Source organism: Balaenoptera acutorostrata, chromosome 4 (genome assembly GCF_949987535.1).
Source record: "Balaenoptera acutorostrata chromosome 4, mBalAcu1.1, whole genome shotgun sequence".
Lineage (NCBI taxonomy): Eukaryota > Metazoa > Chordata > Mammalia > Artiodactyla > Balaenopteridae > Balaenoptera > Balaenoptera acutorostrata.
This window is the reverse complement of record NC_080067.1, coordinates 12,863,242-12,884,446: the sequence shown is the minus strand read 5'-3', so window position 1 is coordinate 12,884,446 and position 21,205 is coordinate 12,863,242. Positions and strand designations below refer to the sequence as shown.

At 38.2% G+C, this 21,205-nt stretch overlaps 1 protein-coding gene across 7 annotated transcripts in view; it reads right to left on the bottom strand.

Annotated features, from left to right (window-relative positions):
• The window catches only part of ATP2C1 (ATPase secretory pathway Ca2+ transporting 1), a 116,737-nt gene that overhangs the window by 15,384 nt on the left and 80,148 nt on the right, over positions 1-21,205 (bottom strand). For all 7 annotated transcript variants that reach the window (XM_007166978.3, XM_057544870.1, XM_057544873.1 and 4 more), the window contains 8 exons: positions 18,295-18,419; positions 17,086-17,183; positions 13,855-13,950; positions 13,676-13,765; positions 11,673-11,777; positions 6,549-6,705; positions 3,340-3,510; positions 2,148-2,245 (listed from right to left, as the gene is read on the bottom strand). In XM_007166978.3, the coding sequence (XP_007167040.2) occupies positions 2,148-2,245; positions 3,340-3,510; positions 6,549-6,705; positions 11,673-11,777; positions 13,676-13,765; positions 13,855-13,950; positions 17,086-17,183; positions 18,295-18,419 (940 nt within the window). The remainder of the gene's footprint in view (positions 1-2,147; positions 2,246-3,339; positions 3,511-6,548; positions 6,706-11,672; positions 11,778-13,675; positions 13,766-13,854; positions 13,951-17,085; positions 17,184-18,294; positions 18,420-21,205) is intronic.

The following is a 21,205-nucleotide window of genomic DNA, read 5'->3' as shown; positions in this document are numbered from 1 at the left end:
TATTTATGGAATTCCTCCTCAGAGCAGGATGACTCTAAGCAATTCAATGAGCTTTTCTCTTTGAACAGCATCAGAGCATCTGCCATAATTGATGCACAAAAACTCTTATTTGAAAATGACCAATGATGTAATTTGTCCGGGCTGATGATGCAATTTGTAACTTACTTCTTCCTTCCCTAACTGCCTTTACATTGGTTTTCAGAGTTCATTAGCATTTTTATCAGAGAGCCGGAGAGTGAACTGAAGAAAGCAAATAAAATGAAATTTCAAATCTGTCCAATGTCACTACTTGTTAGCATCTCTGGGAAAAGGTTTGGAAGAAAAGGTTGAACAAAGGTTAATGGGAAAATGTTTACTAAATGTACATTCTGTCTCAATACCCCCAGGGAACTTAATACAGGAATTATTCTTTCAGAAATAAATGTCAGGAAGAAACTATCAGGATAGGACACACACACACACACACACACACACACACACACACACACACAGTCCTGTTCAAATATGGAAACACCTACCCCACTAAATCTAAAACAAATCAGACGCCCACACTGCTCTCAGATGCTCTGAAAGGGCATTTCAATGAAAAAAAAGGACAGTCTTTTCAACAACCAGTACTGGAACAACTGAACACCCATACATAAAACAAATGAACCTTAACCCACTTCTCACACATAGACAAAAATAATTCAAAATGGATCACAGATGTTAGGTAAAACGGAAAAAGTATGAGACTTCTATTAAAAAAAAAAAAAAAAAAACCAGGAAAAAATCTTTGTGACCTTGGGTTAGGCAAAGAGTCCTTAGATAACATATCAAAAGCATGATCCATAAAAGAAAAAAATGATAAACTGGACTTCACCAAAATTTAAAACTTCTGTTCTTTAAAAGACAATGTTAATAGAATAAAAAAATAAAACCACAGACTGGGAAAAAATATTTTCCAATCAAATATCTGATAAAGGACTTTTATCCATAATATATAAGTAACTTTCAAAATTCAAAAATAAAACATTTTTTAAAATTAGGCAGGGCAGACTGTTCACTAAAGAAAACATATGAATGGCAAATAAGCACATGAAAAGGATACACAAAATCATTAGTTGTGAGGGAAGTGCAAATTAAAACCACAATAAGATACCATGATACACCTATTAGAATGGGCATGGGGAAACTGACAATGCCATGTGCTGGTGAAGGTATGAGCAATTAGACCTTTCAAACATTGCTGGTGGGAATGCAAAACAATAAAAGCACCTTGTAAAACAATTTGGCACTTTCTTACAAAGTTAAACATACATAACCATATGACTCAGCAATTAATCTTAGGTATTTATCTAAGAGAAATGAATATTTATTTTCATACAAAACCTATATACAAATGTTTAGAGTAGTTGTAATCATAATCAGCAATAACTGAAAATAATCCAAATGCCTTTAAACTGGTGCATAGGTAACACACACCCAATACAGTGGAATACTACTCAGCAATTAAAAATGCATTATGCTAAGTCAAAAAAGCAGATTCAAAGCCCTCATACTATATGCCTCCATTTTTAGAGCATTCTGGAAAAGGCAAAACTATAGGGACAGAAAACAAATCGACGGTTGCCAAGCAGTGGAAGCAGAGGGAGGAGCGGACCACAACAAGAGGATGTGGGGTGGGAGGAACCTGTACCCGACTGTGTGGTGGTTACGAGGACCACACACATTTGTCAAAACTTAGGGCTGTACATTAAAAAGGAAGACGTTTACTGTTTGCAAATGATACCTCAATTTTTTTAAAAGCATTATATATGCATTCAATTAAAATAGAACACAAGGGTAAGAGGTATGAAGTGATGGTCTCTCTCCACTCTGTACCTTATAAATACAAAACACCACTGTTAATTTCCACAGTACCTTCCTCAGAGGAAACTTGGCTCTTGCTAAAGTACTGATATTCCTAACAATCACATCATAAATACTCTCAATGATAAGACCGATTTCAATGATAAGATTTCATCTCATGATTTGGACCAACGAATCTGGGGGTCATGTCCCAACTGCGTTCAAATGTTTCAAACAGCTTCATTAACACAGCAGCAGAAGTGGTCTAACACGGAGAATAAGGCCTTTCAGTCTGAAAGGCTCTGGTTTAGGCCTACCTTTGGCACCATCTGTGAAAGCTGCTGGACATCCATCGCGTCTATTTCTTCTCCTGAGACTGACTGGGAGGTTTTGGAATATAATCCCAGACGACTAGCTGAAGTGAAATGGGAAAGAAAACGTAATTAACCAAATTGGTTTTGCTTGATAGGCTAGTCAACATAATGCTCACTTAATATGATTTGTTATCAACTCACTTTCTCTCTAAGTATAAAATGTCTTTGTATCAAGGGATCACAAGACAGACTACGATAAGACAAACAGAACTGAATTAGTAAAAAGTGTGGGGTTTTCTGTTTGACTTCTTGATTTTTGTTTAAATTTAAGAATAAAGAGTTTTCACAATTTAACCCACCACACCTAAGAACTGAAACAAGGCCAAGCAGGTTCTGCTTGGGAGCTCAATTTTAATGAAGATCAGAGTGCATTTTAAATAAAGTAAACAAAGCCAGGCAAAATGGTGGCTCATCTGTGGTATCCTGTAGTTGTATGCAAATGAAAATAAATGTTGAGAAGTTTCTCTAGAAACAATCTTCCCAACAATATGTTTCCAGTGACATATTTTTCTTAGATCACATAAAGTGTGAAATTCCTGTCTTAGTCTCTTTCCATATTAATAAGATAAGAATTAATGAACTTTAGCAAATTTTAAATTTATAAGTATGAATTATAGTTTACAGGTTCTGGGAGATTAACTTCCATGTCCATTTTATTTCCTTATACTTGTTAAGTAATCTTAAACAGCATTCAAACAACATAGGCATATATGTATTAGACAACAGAAATACAGACACAAGTTATTTTCTTTCAAATTAGGTACAAAGTCTGCTTTTAAAAAATTATACTCAAGTTGAAAGAAAAAACTAAATTTCATATTTTCTTTCACATTCATGATCTAGTGCTTTTATCCGTCAGCATAGTGGACTATGAGGTTAAAAATAATCAACTATTCTTTTGTAAATAAAATGTGATTTCACAAGCTTTAGTTATTTTCAACTAATAGTATTATTTTTTTTAACTAAAATAAAATTTTGCCCACAATTTTATAGAGTATGAGCAAACAAAAGCATCAATTTTAACCGTATAACTCAGTATTATGTAAACACACTTCATGTCAAATGATTCACAGAACTATGCACTGCAGTAATTTAAGAAAAACTATGGAAAACAAAGGAAGCAGCCTAGTTATACCGATTGCAATTGCAGTCTCCTGTGAGTCTCCAGTAATCATTTTTATTGACACTCCCGAGGCAATGAGTGTTGTAACTGCTTCTTTCACACCAGTTCTAGGAGGATCAATGATTCCCACCAGGCCAAGGAACGTCAGTTGTCCCAATTCAGGACCAGAAGCCAAAGCAAGAACTTGGGAAATAATAATAAAATCCGAAAAAGAAAATGTGAATCACAAAACCATTAGAATTTACTTTACGAAAGCTGGAGACCATAACACTTCTCAGGTAAATGACTTAAGACTACAATGTCATTGTGGTAATTACAGAAACTCTAAAAATCAAAATTACTACATGCAAAGATATTCTAGTTTAATGGTTCTCAATATGGGGTTGCTTTAACTTATTAAAAATTAAAAAGGATACGACTAAAGAACTGTTAAGCAGAGAAGGCAAGCGAGGAGCAAATAAGAAATGTTTTCGCATAGCAAACACATGCAGCTCCTTTCAGCAGAAACTACTGACTCTTAAGAAAAATACAATTAATTATTTGGAAAACTATAGGTTTGTTGAGCTTTTTTAAAATTTTTTTAAAAATAGATTTGTTTTATTTATTTATTTATTTTTTGGCTGCGTTGGGTCTTCCGTGGCTGTGCACGGGCTTTCTCTAGTTGCCGAGGGCTTCTCACTGCGGTGGCTTCTCTTGTTGCGGAGCACAGGCTCCAGGCGCACGGGCTTCAGTAGTTGTGGCGCACGGGCTTAGGTGCTCCGCGGCATGTGGGATCTTCCCGGACCAGGGCTCGAACCTGTGTCCCCTGCATTGGCAGGCAGATTCTTAACCACTGCGCCACCAGGGAAGCCCCAGTTTGTTGAGCTTTAAAGTCAATTTTAAACAGACACCTTTGAAGGTGGCTTCTCCTAATGTATTTTCATCTTTCCATCTTATAGGCCTCCAGAACAATTCAATAGCTTGAAGAGAAGGCTATGTTAATTATATACAACATGTAATAATTTTGTACCCAAGAAACCCTGGGAGGTAAAGTTAATTTGTAAAGTGATTGTAAAACCACTAATACCAACAATAGTTTATATTCTTTCACTCTTTCTGTAACATTAATAGGATTTTCTTATTTGTTACTTTGATTCTCTTAAAACTATATAAATAATACCACCATACCATCATTTATAGTTAGTTTCCTGTCATCCTTGGGAACTTAAGATATAGCACAAAGCACCATTCATTTCCAAACACCATTTAGCTTTTTCTCAGAATTCTGGAACCTCTGGTAGCTACCTTATGAGCCAGAGGGATGTGTCTCCACCCGGGAAATTATAAGACTGAACAAGTTACCAAAGAAAACACACCAACTAAACATGTGTATCTCACAGGGAAACTGAAACGTCCCAGAGAGATCACAGGAAGTATCCATTCTTACTCAAACAGAAGGTATGAAGGATGAGATACATTTGGAAAACCATGGTTAGAGGCAAATGACTTCTATTTGCCAATGTATGAGTCATACCTAACTATTTACGTAGATGTGAGCCCCAAACGCTTTCACTCTGGAGAGAATGAGCCACTTGACAGTCCCTGGTGTTGGAACAGATGGCAACAGAAGGGGGGCACTGAGTATCAATCTGTGTGTCAGCAAATCCTAAGAAAGGGACACCAGCTCCTGGCACTCTCAGTGAAGGGGTGGTATTAGCCCAGACGGCAGTATCCTGTATTTATTTGTTTGCTTCTTTAGCACAAATGAAGATCTATTGTTACTGTTTGGGACAAAGGTATGTAGACCTTTTCTGTGTGGAGGGTCCCCAACTTCTTCCTTTATATTTAAAACATAAAAACGAAACGTACTCCAATTTTAAAATTAACATGTATTTTAAGAAACTTGAGTTTTATAAAGTATAAAATAAGTTCATATCAAGTTAAACTTAAAATCTTTATTCATTTATTCTTTACTCTTCATTATGGTAACTTGAGCGGGAGAAGGAAAATGGAGCATAAGCAGAGAAGAGGAAAAGATGTGAAGCAAGGGACAAATGCCCAGAACGTTTCCCAAAGCCTTGTGAAACAAAGATGTTCTCCTCCACCAAGTCTTGTCTATTTCACAATGTTACCACACCAAACCACACATACACAAGCTCCACAATCTTTCAGATGAAGAGAATTAGTCAAAAAAAAAACCACAAAAGTGTGAAACCTCTGTTACAAAAATTAAGGAAAACAGGGAGCACATACCAGACCTTTAAGACTCTCTAAATGCAAGCCAACTTTGAAACCCTTTTGCTGTGAGCTGCTAAGAATAACAAAACACTGCCCTCAAATGAAGCCACAAGAATACCTTTCTAAACCTATCTTATTATAAGAGCAGAAGTCCTGTAAATCTATCCAAAAGTTCTATCCCACAGAAAGCCCTTGCTTAAGTGAACCATGAATAAGAAGAATACTTTTTATATAGTTGTTTCCTGCTCCCAGGAACTGTGGTGCTTGACTTCCATTTTGTAAATAACAATAAAATTAAGGAAGCCAACTCTTCCAATTTCCTTGAGAAAGACTACATAAGTGCACGGGTGGGTGTGTGTGTGTGTATTCCCCACAAGCCAGAAGGTAAAAACCAGGTACGGCCCCAAGCCCTGCTCTTCAACCCTACATACACACGATGTCCCTAGAAGAAGCGGCCGATGTGTGTGTGCACAGCAGACCCCCTTTCCCTGTCACCGTCCAGTCAGCAGCATTTCACAAGGCAGAGTCTGGGCACCTCTTTCCTTGCTGGTGATCGGCAAGGGAAGGAGTCAGCAGATGAGGAACAAGTAAGTAACCACCTTGATTTAAAGAGTTAGAGGCCTAAGTCTTTTAATATTTAGGAAAGTATTTTAGATTAACAAACAAGACCCAGTGATAACATAAGGAAGGAGTAATATCACCTTACTTCTATCTATCACCCTTCCCACAAGATAAACGTATCTAAAATACAATTTCTATCACCTGCTCAGAGACCACTGCAGGTCTGTAAGAACTAGAGATTTCATATTTTGCTACATTCCCAACTTTTTATGTTTTGGGAACATAGAAACAATTAGCCAACTAAAACCTAACACTTCAGAAATGGCAGGCTTCTACGAACCCTGGAATAGAGCTGTGCAGCTCAGATGTGAAGCATGAATTCATCTGCAATTAAAAGAAGGCATTACCTCTCCACCTAGGGGACTGTGCTGAAATGGCCTTACCTCTGAGCCCTGCAGAGCCCATCTGGGCCTTCTCTTGTTGGTACAGATCTTTCTGCTGCTGGGTGAGTGTCAAGGTCTGCCCTTTGCTGTGATATGTAGTACAATACTTAATCACCTGTTCATAAGCACCCTTCATAAAACAAATCTCTGGTCTGTCCTAAGAAGAAAGAACACAGCAAATAAATTCAAGTTAATTTCAATTTGTATATATCTGCCATTGGAATCAAAAACAAGTGGCATGCATTCCCATAATCCCCAGGGAAGTTACTCAAGCCTAAGGCTTTGAACAGCACTTGAACTCTGAAGATTAAAAGCTCACATGGGAGTTTTCTGCATCCTCTTTAGAACACAGCATCTACTCCACACCCTCAGCCCCACACTGAAGGCAAGGCTACACTCAGCTCCGCACTAGGCACTCTGAGCTCACGATGTAACAGGAAAGGGAAAAAGATCTAACGTCAGCCCACAAGCAATGGTTCAGGCTTTCTACTACTGCTATTATATGTATACATGTGACCCCATTTAATTCTCACAACCACCTTGCAATTATGGGTATTATCAGACTTTTTATTTTTTATTTTTTACCCTAATAAAGTAATAAACAAAAACTTACAATGAAAACCCACAGTCCCCTGCCCAAACCTCCTCACCTCCAGTCCTACTCCACAGAGGCAAACCAATTTTATTTTTTTATAAATTTATTTATTTATTTTATTTATTTTTTGGCTGGGTTGGGTCTTCGTTGCTGCGCATGGGCTTTCTCTAGTTGCAGCAAGCAGGGGCTACTCTTCGTTGCGGTGCACGGGCTTCTCACTGTGGTGGCTTCTCTTGTTGCGGAGCACAGGCTCTAGGCGCATGGGCTTCAGTAGTTGTGGCACACGGGCTCAGTAGTTGTGGCACATGGGCTTAGCTGCTCCGCGGCATGTGGGATCTTCCTGGACCAGGGGTCTTGAACCCATGTCCCTTGCATTGGCAGGCGGATTCTTAACCACTGTGCCACCACAGAAGTCCGAGGCAAACCAATTTTAACTCTCTTGGTTGTTTTCTTTGGTATTTATCTTCATGTTTTTAATTTTTTTATATATATAATTTATTTATTTCTGGCTGCATTGGGTCTTCGTTGCTGCACGCAGGCTCAGTAGTTGTGGTGCACAGGCTTAGTTGCTCCACGGCATGTGGGATCTTCCCGGACCAGGGCTTGAACCCGTGTCGCCTGCACTGGCAGGCAGATTCTTAACCACTGCATCACCAGGAAAGCCCTTAATTATGTTTTTATTGCTACTTGTTCATGTATCAATTTTATACTCTGTCTACTGTGACAGGTGATCGTCTGGCCACCCCCACTATCTATTCCTTCTCCTCACTGTTATAATACATGCAGAGCAAAACTCACCGGTATTCTGCTCACTTTCTAACTCCTCACTGCTGAGCCAAGTGGCCACCAGAGCAGTTCACAAACATCCCAGCTCTCCTTGGAGGCACATGGTAGAAATGTATTTTCCTGCACCTCTTACCACTTTGAAGTCAGATGTGATTTGCTTTGGCCAATAAACATGAGCAGTACTTTGTTACTTCCAAATGGCAATTTAGGAACCAGAGCGTAACGTGGTCCTCCTCTGCCTTGGTACGACAGTGTGAGCTCACATTGAGAGGAGTGTCCATCTCTGTGGTCCCCAAGTGATGAGCAGTAACCAGATGTTACGGGGAAATAGGCAGCAGAAAGGTACGATGTTGTTTCCATGGCCTACAGAAGCCCAATGTATTTCTTCCTGTTCAAGTTTTATCTTTCATAAAGTTAGTAACTGTCTTTTTTTATTTGCTTAGTTTTCTTTACACCTATTACTCATTATTCCCAAGCTCCTCTATGTCATATAAAGCCCTTCTCAATGTATTTTTCACATGATCCAATAAGCAGGTAAGCCATTACTCCCGTATTATGACTGAGACCTCCCTCCTCGGGCTGTGCTCTCCTTTCCTTTTCTAGTGTGAGCTGGCTCATCTCCAGGCTTGCTGCATGACTGGCATCCAGGAGCTTCCCTTCACCCCTCTGCTGGTTAGAACTCACGAGGTTCTAAGTCTCCCTGTTCCTTGATTTATACTCTTACCTTGGAATAACACATCCATCAGTATCTAAGAAAAGCTGTATGGGCTATACACTTTGAGGCTTGTGTGGAAACATTTTTATTTTACCCCCACATATGTAAGGTCAGCTGGGAAGAGATCTCCTCTCAGTTGAAGGCTTTCCTCTATCATCTTCCAGCCTCCAGTGTGCAGTGCCGCATTTGGAAAGTCCTAAACTTTGGTGTAGGACCTCCCCCCTCCTTGCCCTTCCTCCCACCCCACAATCTCTGGAAGCTTTTAGAGTGCTAAGTGCCCTCAAATTACTTGATCGTGGGCCTTGGTGTGTTTATTCTCTCACCCCCACCCCTCTTTAACATACATATTGTGCTGAGCAGCTGGTGGGCAATTTTATCCTAGAAGCTGAAGTTCTTCCTCTAGAAAATTTCCTGATGTTATTTGCTAAAATCTTCCCATTTTCTGTCACCATTATTAGGTGGATATTGGATCTCCTACATCAATTTTCTGATTTTTACACCTTACCTTTTATATTGTCCACCTCTTTGACTTTTCTACTTTCTGATAGATTCTTTTGACTTTATTTGAAAAACATTCTATTTAAAGTATCCTGGTGTCATTTTTTACAGTCTTTGGAAATTTTCTTCAGCATCCAGCACTATCTTTGTTTCTCTGAGACCCTTTTCTCTGTTGGCTTGGTCTGTGTCTTTCATACTGAAGGCTTTCCCCAAGTATCTCACAATCCCTGTCTGTCCACTTACATTCAAGACCAAAGCAAATAAATGTCTAGAAACTCCATGGGCACTGCAGGGTTTATCAACTGGTGGCCCTCACAGTAGAGTGACAAGACAAAGGCCAGGAGCAGGTAAACTCTATCAATGAACGAAGAGCTAGCTTAGTTAGGACTACTCCATACTGTAGGGATCTCCCTGGGACCAGTCAGCTTCTCTAAAACTCTTCGATCTTCTGACTTGGAGAATGAGGATATGGGGATACCTACCTGCAAGCATTCTGAGAAAGTGGAGTTAGGACCTAGGACAACGGCTTGCCCTTAATCACCCTGTGTTTAGTCTTAAACCTTAATTCTGCCTTCCACTCTTGTCCCCAAGATGACATTTCTGGTCTGGCCTCAAGAAACAGAAAAGTAAGTGGGGGAGTTCTATTGGTTCCTTATTAGAATTTTAACCTGATCTCCTCTTTTTAGCCCCATGCCTTAGGCCCCACCTTCAAAGATACCTGTCCCCCCTAAGTCTTTCCCATACTTTCTCTTTTTTAGTTTATCTTTTATTCGTTGGTTGTCATTTTGGTAGGTTCCAGGGAGAGAGCAGAGATGAATGCAGATTGTCATGTTCAAATGAAAGTCCTCTAAAGACAAACTATTTGAGCCTGGGGCTGTTTTTTGTTTGTTTGTTTGTTTATGGCTGCGTTGGGTCTTCGTTGCTGCGCGCGGGCTTTCTCTAGTTGCGGCGAGCAGGGCTACTCTTCTTTGCAGTGTGCAGGCTTCTCATTGCAGTGGCTTCTCATTGCAGAGCAGGGCTCTAGGCACGCGGGCTTCAGCAGTTGCAGCACGCAGGCTCAGCAGTTGTGGCGCACGGGCTTAGCTGTTCCGTGGCATGTGGGATCTTCCTGGACCAGGGCTCAAACCCCTATCCCCTGCGTTAGCAGGTGGATTCTTAACCACTGTGCCACCAAGGAAGTCCCGTGGGGCTGTTTTTAAATTGGTACATTTTTCATATCTGTGCCAGGCTGACCTCTTCTAAATCCTGAGTCAGGTCAGCGGGTTTGGGTTTTGTTAGTTACATCGGTTGATTTTGTTTTCTAAGAGAAACTCTTCAAGTCAGCAAATGGAAAGAATAATCACGCCCTTTCTATACTTGTATCCCGCCATTCCCTACCCCTACCCCCAACTGAAAAGAGTCAATGTACAACTATGGTGAGGTTAGATTCAAAACTGCTGAAGTCAAATCTTCAAACTTACATGAGCCACATTATCTTGAAGTAGTGTGTGACCATATATAAAATGTAAAGAAATACACCTTCCAAATAAACTCATATACATATTCTTGCTATGTAACGATATAGACAAGGGACATCAGCTAAAAATTACCTAACTCTGATGCAATTTTTGAAAGCTTTACATTACAAGGTTTAAAGTAACAGGCATTTTATTTTTATAGTTTTGTTTCCAACTGTCTCCCTTCCCTGAAGTTTATAAAAGTTCCTTTAAAGACTAAACAGAAATCTTTTTTCCCCTCATCATCAGAGTTCCTGGCACAAGTTCAATGTAGAGCAATTTAAAACCAATGTTTCCTACTTATTATGGGCAAGGGGGAATCCTCTCACTAATTCCCATCTACAGAGATGTAACTGGTTTCTAATGTTTGCTCACAGGTAAAAACACATAACCGTTTATTAATTCCTAATAAAGAAAATGTAAAAACAGCTATATATTTTTAAGGCCAAAGTAAGTGTAAGCATCAAGCTGGTAATAGCAACTATGAGTGATATGATTATATACTGTAGATAACTATTGTACATAGCTCTTACTGCACTGTGTAAAAATTCTAAAGCACCCAGAGATAAGGTAGTAGCTTGAAATATCAGTGCATTTCGTTTGCCAGTTTGTTAGCAGGATCAACTAACATGAATTATACACATTTGGTAACCACGTTTCCACAAAATAATGTAGTTTTTGTTCAGTCTGAAGACAAGACGTTCTTCAGTGGAAAAACACAGACAACAGACAGCAGAAACCTGTCATCAAGAACAAAAAAGATGTCGAAAGACTGATGTCACAAGCTCCAGGAGACCGAGAGCAGGCTCCAGCTCATTTGAGTCGTTTGCTCACGCAGCGAAATGGACATGTCTCTGCATAAATTCAAAGAGAACATGAAAACAACCAGGGATGAGTGTGCTATGAATCACACACACTTCAGAGCTGGTCTGTGTTATGCTCACTGACTGCTTAAGTCTAAAGGTGGATAATAAATGAAAAACAGTAATCTAGTTAAACAATACAGAGTAAGTTTTCTATAAATGGAAGGATACCTGCTGTGTTCGGTGCACACACTTAACAGCCATCCACTTCTGCTCAGAGCTAAAAGGGTATTCAGCTTTTCTGATATAATCCTGTTGAAGTCCATCAAGACCCATCTATATGGCACAAAAGGAAAGTTAATTCTCACCAACACGTGACTACTTTTTCCTTTAACAAAGAAACAAGGGTCACAACTTGTAGGGAGGGTGGCTAGAGATACCCGGATTATTTTTCAAACAGCTGTGCTCCATCTATACCTACCGTATTTCTCTGAACAGCAGCACACATGTTCAACATGAAAGCCTAGGTGTTTGATAAAGTCTAGGGCATGCTATTGAACTACATACAGAGCAAAACTTCAACGCTGACTATATTAAAATCTCAACTGGCTCAAACTCTGGAACGAAGCAGGATAACAAATAAAGGTGCCCAGCCAATACATACTTTATAATCAACAGAAGCTACAGATTCAACTCCTCGCTTCTCAGGGATTCGAATTTACCCTGCCTGCTGCTGCCATGCTACTCCCTTTCACCCCACCCCTTGACATGCCGACTACTACCAATGCCATGTAGCTCTTCTCCTTCCTTACCCTTTGCATTTCCCACCAAATATTCAAAAATATTCTTTAAACTATTCAAAAACCTGGCTTATTGCTTTTTACTGTCTACTGAAACGTGTTCAGACTCGCCTTCCTAGCTTTCAAAAATCCTCCAGTAAGCCACCACACAGCCTACTTAACCACCCTCGGAGCCACTCAAACTGTTCATTTCATCCAGGTTAACCAACTCATAAGCCACAATCCAGTCCATGCTTTTTTATTTCTCTGTGCTTTTATTCTTGCTCTTTCCCTAGCTTATCCCCCCAACGCCATCTAAGTCCTTCCTCCCCTTCAAAGTCCAGGTCCCAAGTCCAAATGTGCACTCTTCTTACATACGGCTCGATGTTAAGACTGTCTACTACCTTGGTCTGCCTTTTATTTGTTCCAAGCACGTCATTATTAACTCCCTACCTAAATTGTGAGGTCCCCACCCATAAAGAGGTGGTTTCAAACACTTTATTTCTCAAAGAGAGAAAGTTAAATATAACACATAAATACTTGTTAAGTTATTTAACTTTTGAATACCTTTTAAAAAGCTATACTATGCTGTTTTAGTTACAAGGCGAACAGATGATAAAGGAATGTGACTTTCTGTTAAGGAAACAGAAATAATGTATATATTATAGAAATACCAATTTTACTTTATCAAATTAAATGTTACAACAACCTACATTTCTATACTGAATCTCAATTCAAGCAACCTCATTTAGAGGCATCCTGTTTTATTTATGTAAGTCTCAAAGTTTCCTAAGACTGCTCTTAAAAGTAGTTTTATTTTTGTTATGGGAATGCCAGGTTGGACTTTTAGGTTTCTCATTTAATCAACTGTAGGACTTAGAAGAGGAGATCAACTGGGACAGATAAAAGGGTCACTGAGAGCAGCACTCCTTCTCCCCAACACAAACTCTAACTCTACACTCATTGTTAGAAATTGATAATGAGGAAGGGGAAGGAAAGGAAATGGAAGACTGGAAAAAGAAAAGCTGACTTCCCATGCTGGCCTTAATACCTTCATGTGGAAATACTAAAGAATGTTCCCTCTTACGCATTTGAAAATTGGCATTTATCAGCAATTACACACATTTATACAGCTTTTCACACTACACTCTGAGTATTATGGAAGACAAGAACATTACTTCATAAGAACAAATCCGTCACTGGTCATTAGTTTGTATGCTGCATGTAGGAGATATAAAGTTATAGTGAAAAACCTCTATGTTCTGTATTTCCAGGAAGAATAAAACTGGTTCCCAAAAGGCAATAAGAACTATGAAATAATGTGACTCTTCTTCACTCTAATGTGAATCTTCTTCACTCTACACCTAAAAGCCAGTAATACTGAAATTTATGGCTTCACATTCTCTTGTGAGGGTGATATTTTCACATGTCAAAGAAGAGAAACCAGGCACATACCTTCATTGCAAGAGCAATTAAGGCTCCTTCTGTTGGTTTCCCCATTAGAGTGTTGTTTCTAATTACAGCATCATTGCACACACAGCCCGCCTAAGAGAAATACACATAAACTATGAACCCATCACTGCATCCTAAGTCATTATGAAGAGAGCCACTTTCTTAGAGAATGCAGTATTTACCTCGACAATTCTGCTAACAGATGGGTTATAGAATCCATGAACAACATCACCATCAACAATCACTTCCCCAAATGGATTGTAGCCAACTCCAGTAACCTAAGGAACATAAAGTAGAGTCAATAATACCAGCAGACAGTGACAATACTTATGAAAACCAAAAACTATGAGTTGCGTTCATTTCATTTTATACATCATGACACTGTTAGTGCGTACACCTAGAAAAGCATTTAAATTTGTCTAAAACAACACTTAATAAAAGAATATAGATAGTAATTTTCACCACAATGGTAAACCTACAGTTAATTATACTAATAATTAACTACTAATTATGCTAATTAATAATTATAATGCATAGTATATTGTAAATAGAAACAACGTAATTGTTAATATAATTAATATAATCTTATATTGCTTCTACTTACAATATACTATAAAAAGGATAAATAAACCATGAAAATCTCTATATATAAGTGAGCTTAAATTTATATAACATTACATTTATGTAACACTACAATTTGCAAAGAATTCAAATCTATTACCACATCTAACATTCATGACAAACCTGTGACCTAGACAAAAGTAGAATTCTTTTTGCAAATATGCAGGCTCAGAGACAAGTGATTTACCCTAGCACTTATAAACTACTTTAACATAGTATATATTACATGCAAATTTTTAAAATCAGAGACAAGTCAGATACTTACCCTATACAGCTAGAAAAAACCAAGCCAAATAAAAGTTATATATCACAATAAAAATAGGACAGTTTAGAGGAATTAACAAACAGTTAATGCTTGACATATAAAATTATGGGCTTAAAACAAAAAAGAAACCTGTATCTTACCTTTCATACCTGGACCATATAATATAAGCACATGTAACCCCAATGACCCTTCTGAGTCATCCAGAAAAGGCACATTCAACATAGCACTGGGTATCCTTAACCAAATCTAACACCCTAAATATCAATAGTCTCATTTTAAGACCTAGTAAAATGGAATTAAATAGACCTAAGTACAACTTCCGTCAATTTGTGAAATACTTCCTTTGCTCAGAGAACTGGCTATAAATACATTTTAAAATACTGTTCCCATCATGAATAGTGTTAATGAAAATTCCAGCCAGAAATCCCACAAGGTCCAATCCCAATCCAGAGATTGGAACGTGTCCTCACACAGCTTCAAAATTAACCAATGCACGTACACTGACATGCACTTCAGGGGCTGCCAATATATAATTTTTAAAGTAGATTAATTCATCCATTCATTTATTCTTTCAACAAGTATTTACTAGTATGAGGCAGACCTTGTGCTGGGCAACAGAGTTCCTGCTCTATTATATTGGGTTGGCCGAAAGGTTCGTTCAGTTTTTTCCCTAAGATGGCTCTAGTAGCACTTAGTTGTCTTTAACTTCATTCAAAACAATTTTGTTAGGTTGTACGTGACAGCTGTTATATCAGCGTGCATTTAAAATAAGGCTTATCAAAATTGGTGAATTTTTGTGTAGCCATTTTAATACTGAAGATTGAAGGAAAAAAGCAACATTTTCAGTATATCATGCTTTATTATTTCAAGAAAGGTAAAAACGCAACCGAAATGCAAAAACAGATTTGTGCAGTGTATGGAGAAGGTGCTGTGACTGATCGAACATGTCAAAAGTGGTTTGCAAAGTTTTGTGCTGGAGATTTTTCGCTGGACGATGCTCCACGGTCAGGTAGACCAGTTGAAGTTGATAGCGATCAAATCGAGACATTAACTGAGAACAATCAACATTATACCACGCAGGAGATAGCTGACATACGCAAAATATTCAAATCGAGTACTGAAAATCATTTGCACCAGCTTGGTTATGTTAATTGCTTTGATGTTTGGGTTCCACACGGGTTAAGCGAAAAAAACCTTCTGGACCGTATTTTCACAGGTGATTCTCTACTTATAATGAAAACGTTCCATTTTTAAAACAAACTGTGATGGGCAATGAAAAGTGGATACTGTACAATACTGTGGAACGGAAGAGATCGTGGGGCAAGCGAAATGAACCACCACCAACCACACCAAAGGCCACTTCATCCAGAGAAAGTGACGTTGTGCGTATGGTGGGAATGGAAGGGACTCCTCTACCATGAGCTCCTTCCGGAAAACCAAACGATTAATTTCAACAAGTACTGCTCCCAATTAGACCAACTGAAAGCAGCACTCGACGAAAAGCGTCCAGAATTAGTCAACAGAAAATGCATAATCTTCCATCAGGATAATGCAAGACCTCATGTTTCTTTGATGACCAGGCAAAAACTGTTATAGCTTGGCTGGGAAGTTCTGATTCATCCGCCATATTCACCAGACATTGCACCTTCCGATTTCCATTGATTAAGGTCTTTACAAAATTATCTTAATGGAAAAAATCTCAATTCCCTGGAAGACTGTAAAAGGCACCCGGAACAGTTCTTTGCTCAAAAAGATAAAAAGTTTTGGGCAGGTGGAATTATGAAGTTGCCTGAAAAATGGCAGAAGGTAGTGGAGCAAAAGGGCAAACACGCTGTTCAATAAAGTTCTTGGTGAAAATGAAAAATGTGTCTTTTATTTTTACTTAATAACCGAAGGCACTTTTTGGCCAACCCAATACTTAGAGTATCATGGGAAGAGGGACAGAGGATTTCACCTGAAGTAAGAGGTATGGAACTAGGAAAACATGTAACACAGGGCAAGTTCTGGGTGGTCAGCAAAGCTTTTCTGTAGAAATGGGTTGGAAATGAGGTGCAAAGGTTGAAGAGGCATTAGACTGTCCTAAGTAGTGACAACAGCAGCAAAGGTCCTTCAGTAAGACGAATTTTGTCACACTGAAAGAACCATAAAGTCAATGTATTTGGTGTATGGAGAGCAAAGGAGAGATACAGGCTGAGGAAGGAAACAAGGGACAGAACACGTAGGGCTGTCAGCAGCCCCATTTCAGGACCATGGTCACAACGGGAAGCCACTGAAACATCTTCATTTAGGCATCCAGAGTCTGGTAACAGATGGATGTAGGGGAGACTGAAAGAGAGGTGTCGAGGGGGATCAACGTTTCTGGACTGCACAACTGGAGCGGGATCAAGACTTGGGAGAACCACACAGGACAGAAAATGCTCAGCTGCTAACTTGCAGCCCTTCTAAAGACACTAGAATGGTTAGGAACACTAAACACCAAAACTTCTGAAAAGGAATTCTGTTAAAAAAAAAAAAATCTATAGAGTACCTCAGCACGCAGGCCATCCGAAGTAAATACGTGGGTAACAGTCATTTCATTCTTCGTCAGGGTTCCAGTTTTATCTGAACAAATCACATTACAGCACCCTAAAGAATAAATTGCTACAAGTCACCAAAAATCAGGGAAAAATGCAAGTTCACATTAAAAACAAATCAAAGACTCTGGAAGCCTGCCCTGCTTCTCTGAATTTTGTACAAATCAAGCTCATGGATAATTTTAGGTTGTTTTCTCTCCTGTGCTTACTTCATCATAAGGTATGAACAGTTTCTAGAATTAAAATTAATTAGATACTGATAAATGCTAACTTTTTCTTTATTTCCAGTTGAATTTCTACAAAGCTACTTGATATTAGCTTTATATAGTGACTTTACATAATACATTTTCTAGAAAGTTTCAAGGTTACCTTACTATAAACCCATATAATTTTTTCAGCCATTATTTTAAGGAATTTTTGCCTTCTCAATATTAAAATGCAAACTAGAAGTTAAATTCAACATTTTTGAATTCCTAAATAAAAAGAAGTTTCATAACATACATAAAGTTACCACAGTTTTCATATCACACATAAAATTGTTACAGCAATGTAACTACTGTATGCTTACTGTTCTTAATAAATTCAACTCAAGAATGACATTTTAGGATCTATAATTATCAATTATCTTCCTTGAGATGTCAAAAGAAAACATTTCTCTGTCACTCTATGGTTTCATTTGTTACTTTTTTTTTTTTTTACATGATTTAAGCATTAGAACAGTCCATGATGCAGAAAGATTTAAAGCTCCCTGACGTGAGTAATATGAATTTTTAATGACCTTTTTTGGTTGTTAAAACCATACTCAACATTGCTACAAGCCAAACACCACCATGTAAACCTCTAAGACAGGGGTCCCCAACCCCCGGGCCGCAGACCAGTACCGGCCCACGGCCTGTTAAGAACGGGGCCGCACAGCAGGAGGTGAGCGGCGGGTGAAGGAGCGAAGCTTCGCCAGTTGCTCCCCATTGCTCCCCATCGCTCACGTTACCACCTGAACCACCACCACCCTCCCCCCGTCTGTGGAAAAACTGTCTTCCGTGAAACTGGTCCCTGGTGCCAAAAAGGCTGGGGACTGCTCTAAGACAAAATCTGTAAAACCCAAAGACCCCTGTTGATGTAAACTATCATGTCAATGGATAAGCATGCTCTAACCAGAGACTTACCCAGAGTTTCAACAATAGGTAGCTTTTTCACAATGGCCCTTTTCTTCACCATTCTCATAACACCAAGGGCTAGAGTCACTGTGACCACAATGGGAAGACCTTCAGGAATTGCTGCTACAGCCAAACTGTAACCAGTAAAGATATAGCATTGAAGTATAAATTCAGTAGTACCCATAGCAATAATTTCAATTGGCTGTTACTTAAAGTAGAGGTTAAAAATGTAAAATTGTTGCTGTCAAACCCAAAAAAGGCCTCAAAATGAGGGAAAACTGATTAACATTTATTGGCCACCTACTAGCTACCAGGTTAAGCACAGTGGTTAAAGAATATAGGTTCTGACATCAGACTGCCTAGATTTGTACCCCCAGCTTCAATTTTCACCTGTGTGACCTCAAGCTATTATGCCTCCACCTCTGTAGTTTAGTTTCTCATCTATAAATATAGATAATAACAGGTGTTCAGACAAAAACTTGTACGTGAATGTTCACAGCAGCATTATTCACAATAGCCAAGATGGGAAGAGCCCAAATGTTCATCAACTGATGAATGGGAAACTGTGGTGTGCCCATACAAGGGAGTACTATTCAGCCATTAAAAAGAATGAAGTACTGATTCATGCTACAAATGAAAAAGCCTTGAAAACATCATGCTAACTGAAAGCAGCAGGACACATGTTGCATGATTTCACTTATATGAGATATCAAGAATAAGCAGATCCAAAGAGACAGAAAGCAGTTTAGTGGTCGTCAGCTGGTAGGGAGAGGGAAGAATGGGGAATGACTGTAAAATAGGCACAGGGTTTTCTTTCGGGGGTGATGAAAAAGTTCTGACACTAGATGGTGGTGACGGTGGTAACATTATGAATGTATTTAACTCCACTGAACTGTATACTTTAAAATGGAAAATTTTATGGTATGTGCATTTTATCACAACAAAAAAATTAATTACTTTACTATTTCCCTTCGTAATACTAAAAAAGAAACACCACCTCAAATTAAATCTCTACTTTTGTCCCATTCCATATCTCCTGATTCTGCTACAGATAAGGACAGGTGCATGCCTATCCTTCATTCTAACAATGCTCCCTGAACTCCCTCTACTGCCCAGTTTCTACAATATAATCTAGATCCAATGGACCTTTTCATTCCTTTACATTTAAATCATTTTATAAATAATTTACAGAGGAATAAAATGGATTGTGAAAAACTTCAATAGAAATTTTCATTTGAATTTTAACCCCAAACTATATTCCTGGATATGAAAGTATATATATCTGAAATGGACAACGTCCTTGAATGCAACTGCTCTACTGTCATGAATAAACCTGGAACATATTCACCTTTTAAAACAGTGATTTCAAATTCAAAAACCATTTCTAACAGGTTTTAGGTTTATCAATTCTGGTTCTTCTTTTTGCATTTGTCTCTTCAAAATGCAACACTTCTAAAAATGTTAATGGTCCATAACTTTTAGGACAGTCATCTTCTCAGTAATACAATACTGCATGATGAATTCCTTGCTGTAGAATGACTAACTATAAGAGAATGCCTGTCCTTCCCCTTTCATCCTTAAAAATAAACAGTTCAGGGTATTCCCTGGCGGTCCACTGGTTAGGACTCGGCGCTTTCACTGCCACAGGCCCGGGTTCAATCCCTGGTCAGGGGACTAAGATCCCACAAGCCACTCAGCACAGGTAAAAAAAATAAAAGTAAAAACCCAGTTCACTCATTAAAATTCAGGAGTTTGAGAAAATCTAGAGTACCATCATCCAAGGATTCAGTGTTGAGATTACACTTATATGATTCAATTTCACCTTCATCATTAGAGCCTACAGTGGTTGTCTCTTTGCATTCATCTTCTGGTTTGTCTAATAATTATGAAAATTCTTCTGTCAATTCTTCTTTGCCATTATGGTAAAAAAAATTAAAAATTCTCAATTTCTCAATTTTGTTTAATGAATGCAAAAAAAAAAAAAAAAACTACCAAGATTTTTGTCTCCAGACTTTTTTTATACCTTTTTAAATGATAATGTAATGCTTTGGGCAACATAATAAGAAAATTAAAGGATAACAGAATAATAATGATTTATTTATTATTACAGTAGCCTTATAAGCTACTTATCCTTCTGCTTTCTCATTGTTTTACTCATTTTTAGCACAGTTGGAAATAATTGTTAAAATACTTGCTAGGGGAATAAAATAGCCAAGATGTTTCAACACACAGGAAAAATAAGTTCACTAAAGATCCCACATGTATTTGAGCATATATAAATGTACAGTAGACCCACATGGTTACTGCAAAATAGAATGAGTTTTATTTTATTAAAAAATTCTTAAACGTTTGGTCCTTTGGAAGATCCTGAGGTAGGAATAAAAGTCATGAGGTATTAATCTTCACAAATAGTCAGAACTGCTCCAAAAAAAATACTCAAAAACATGAGTCCAATAGATAATAATATGCCAATGGTTAATAAAATTCATGCCCCATTTTAAATTCATTTCATATTTAACCCAAGGCTCCTTTACACATATTTAAGCCAAGAGTTTCAAGTTGTATTTTTGCTCCTCCAAGGAAAAAATATAGTCCTTCACTATGTCACAAATATCTTTTAACTTCTTATTCATCCTACTTATTCCTTGTACTCCACTTGACTTTTTTTTAATCCATTGGTTTTTATTCTGAAACTTGAACTATTACTTGCTAGGCCTATTACAGAGCTGTCATCCAGGATTTCTCTACCTTAGAGGACTAGGTGAGTTCCACTTTTTCTTACACCCTACACAATATCATCTTCCTTTCTTTCACCCTTGTTTTGCTGGAATTCATACAAGAAGAGGTAAGGGATAAATTTCCTGATTACTTGCTTATCCATTTGTAATTACCTAAATTGATACTTTGGCTAGACCTAGAT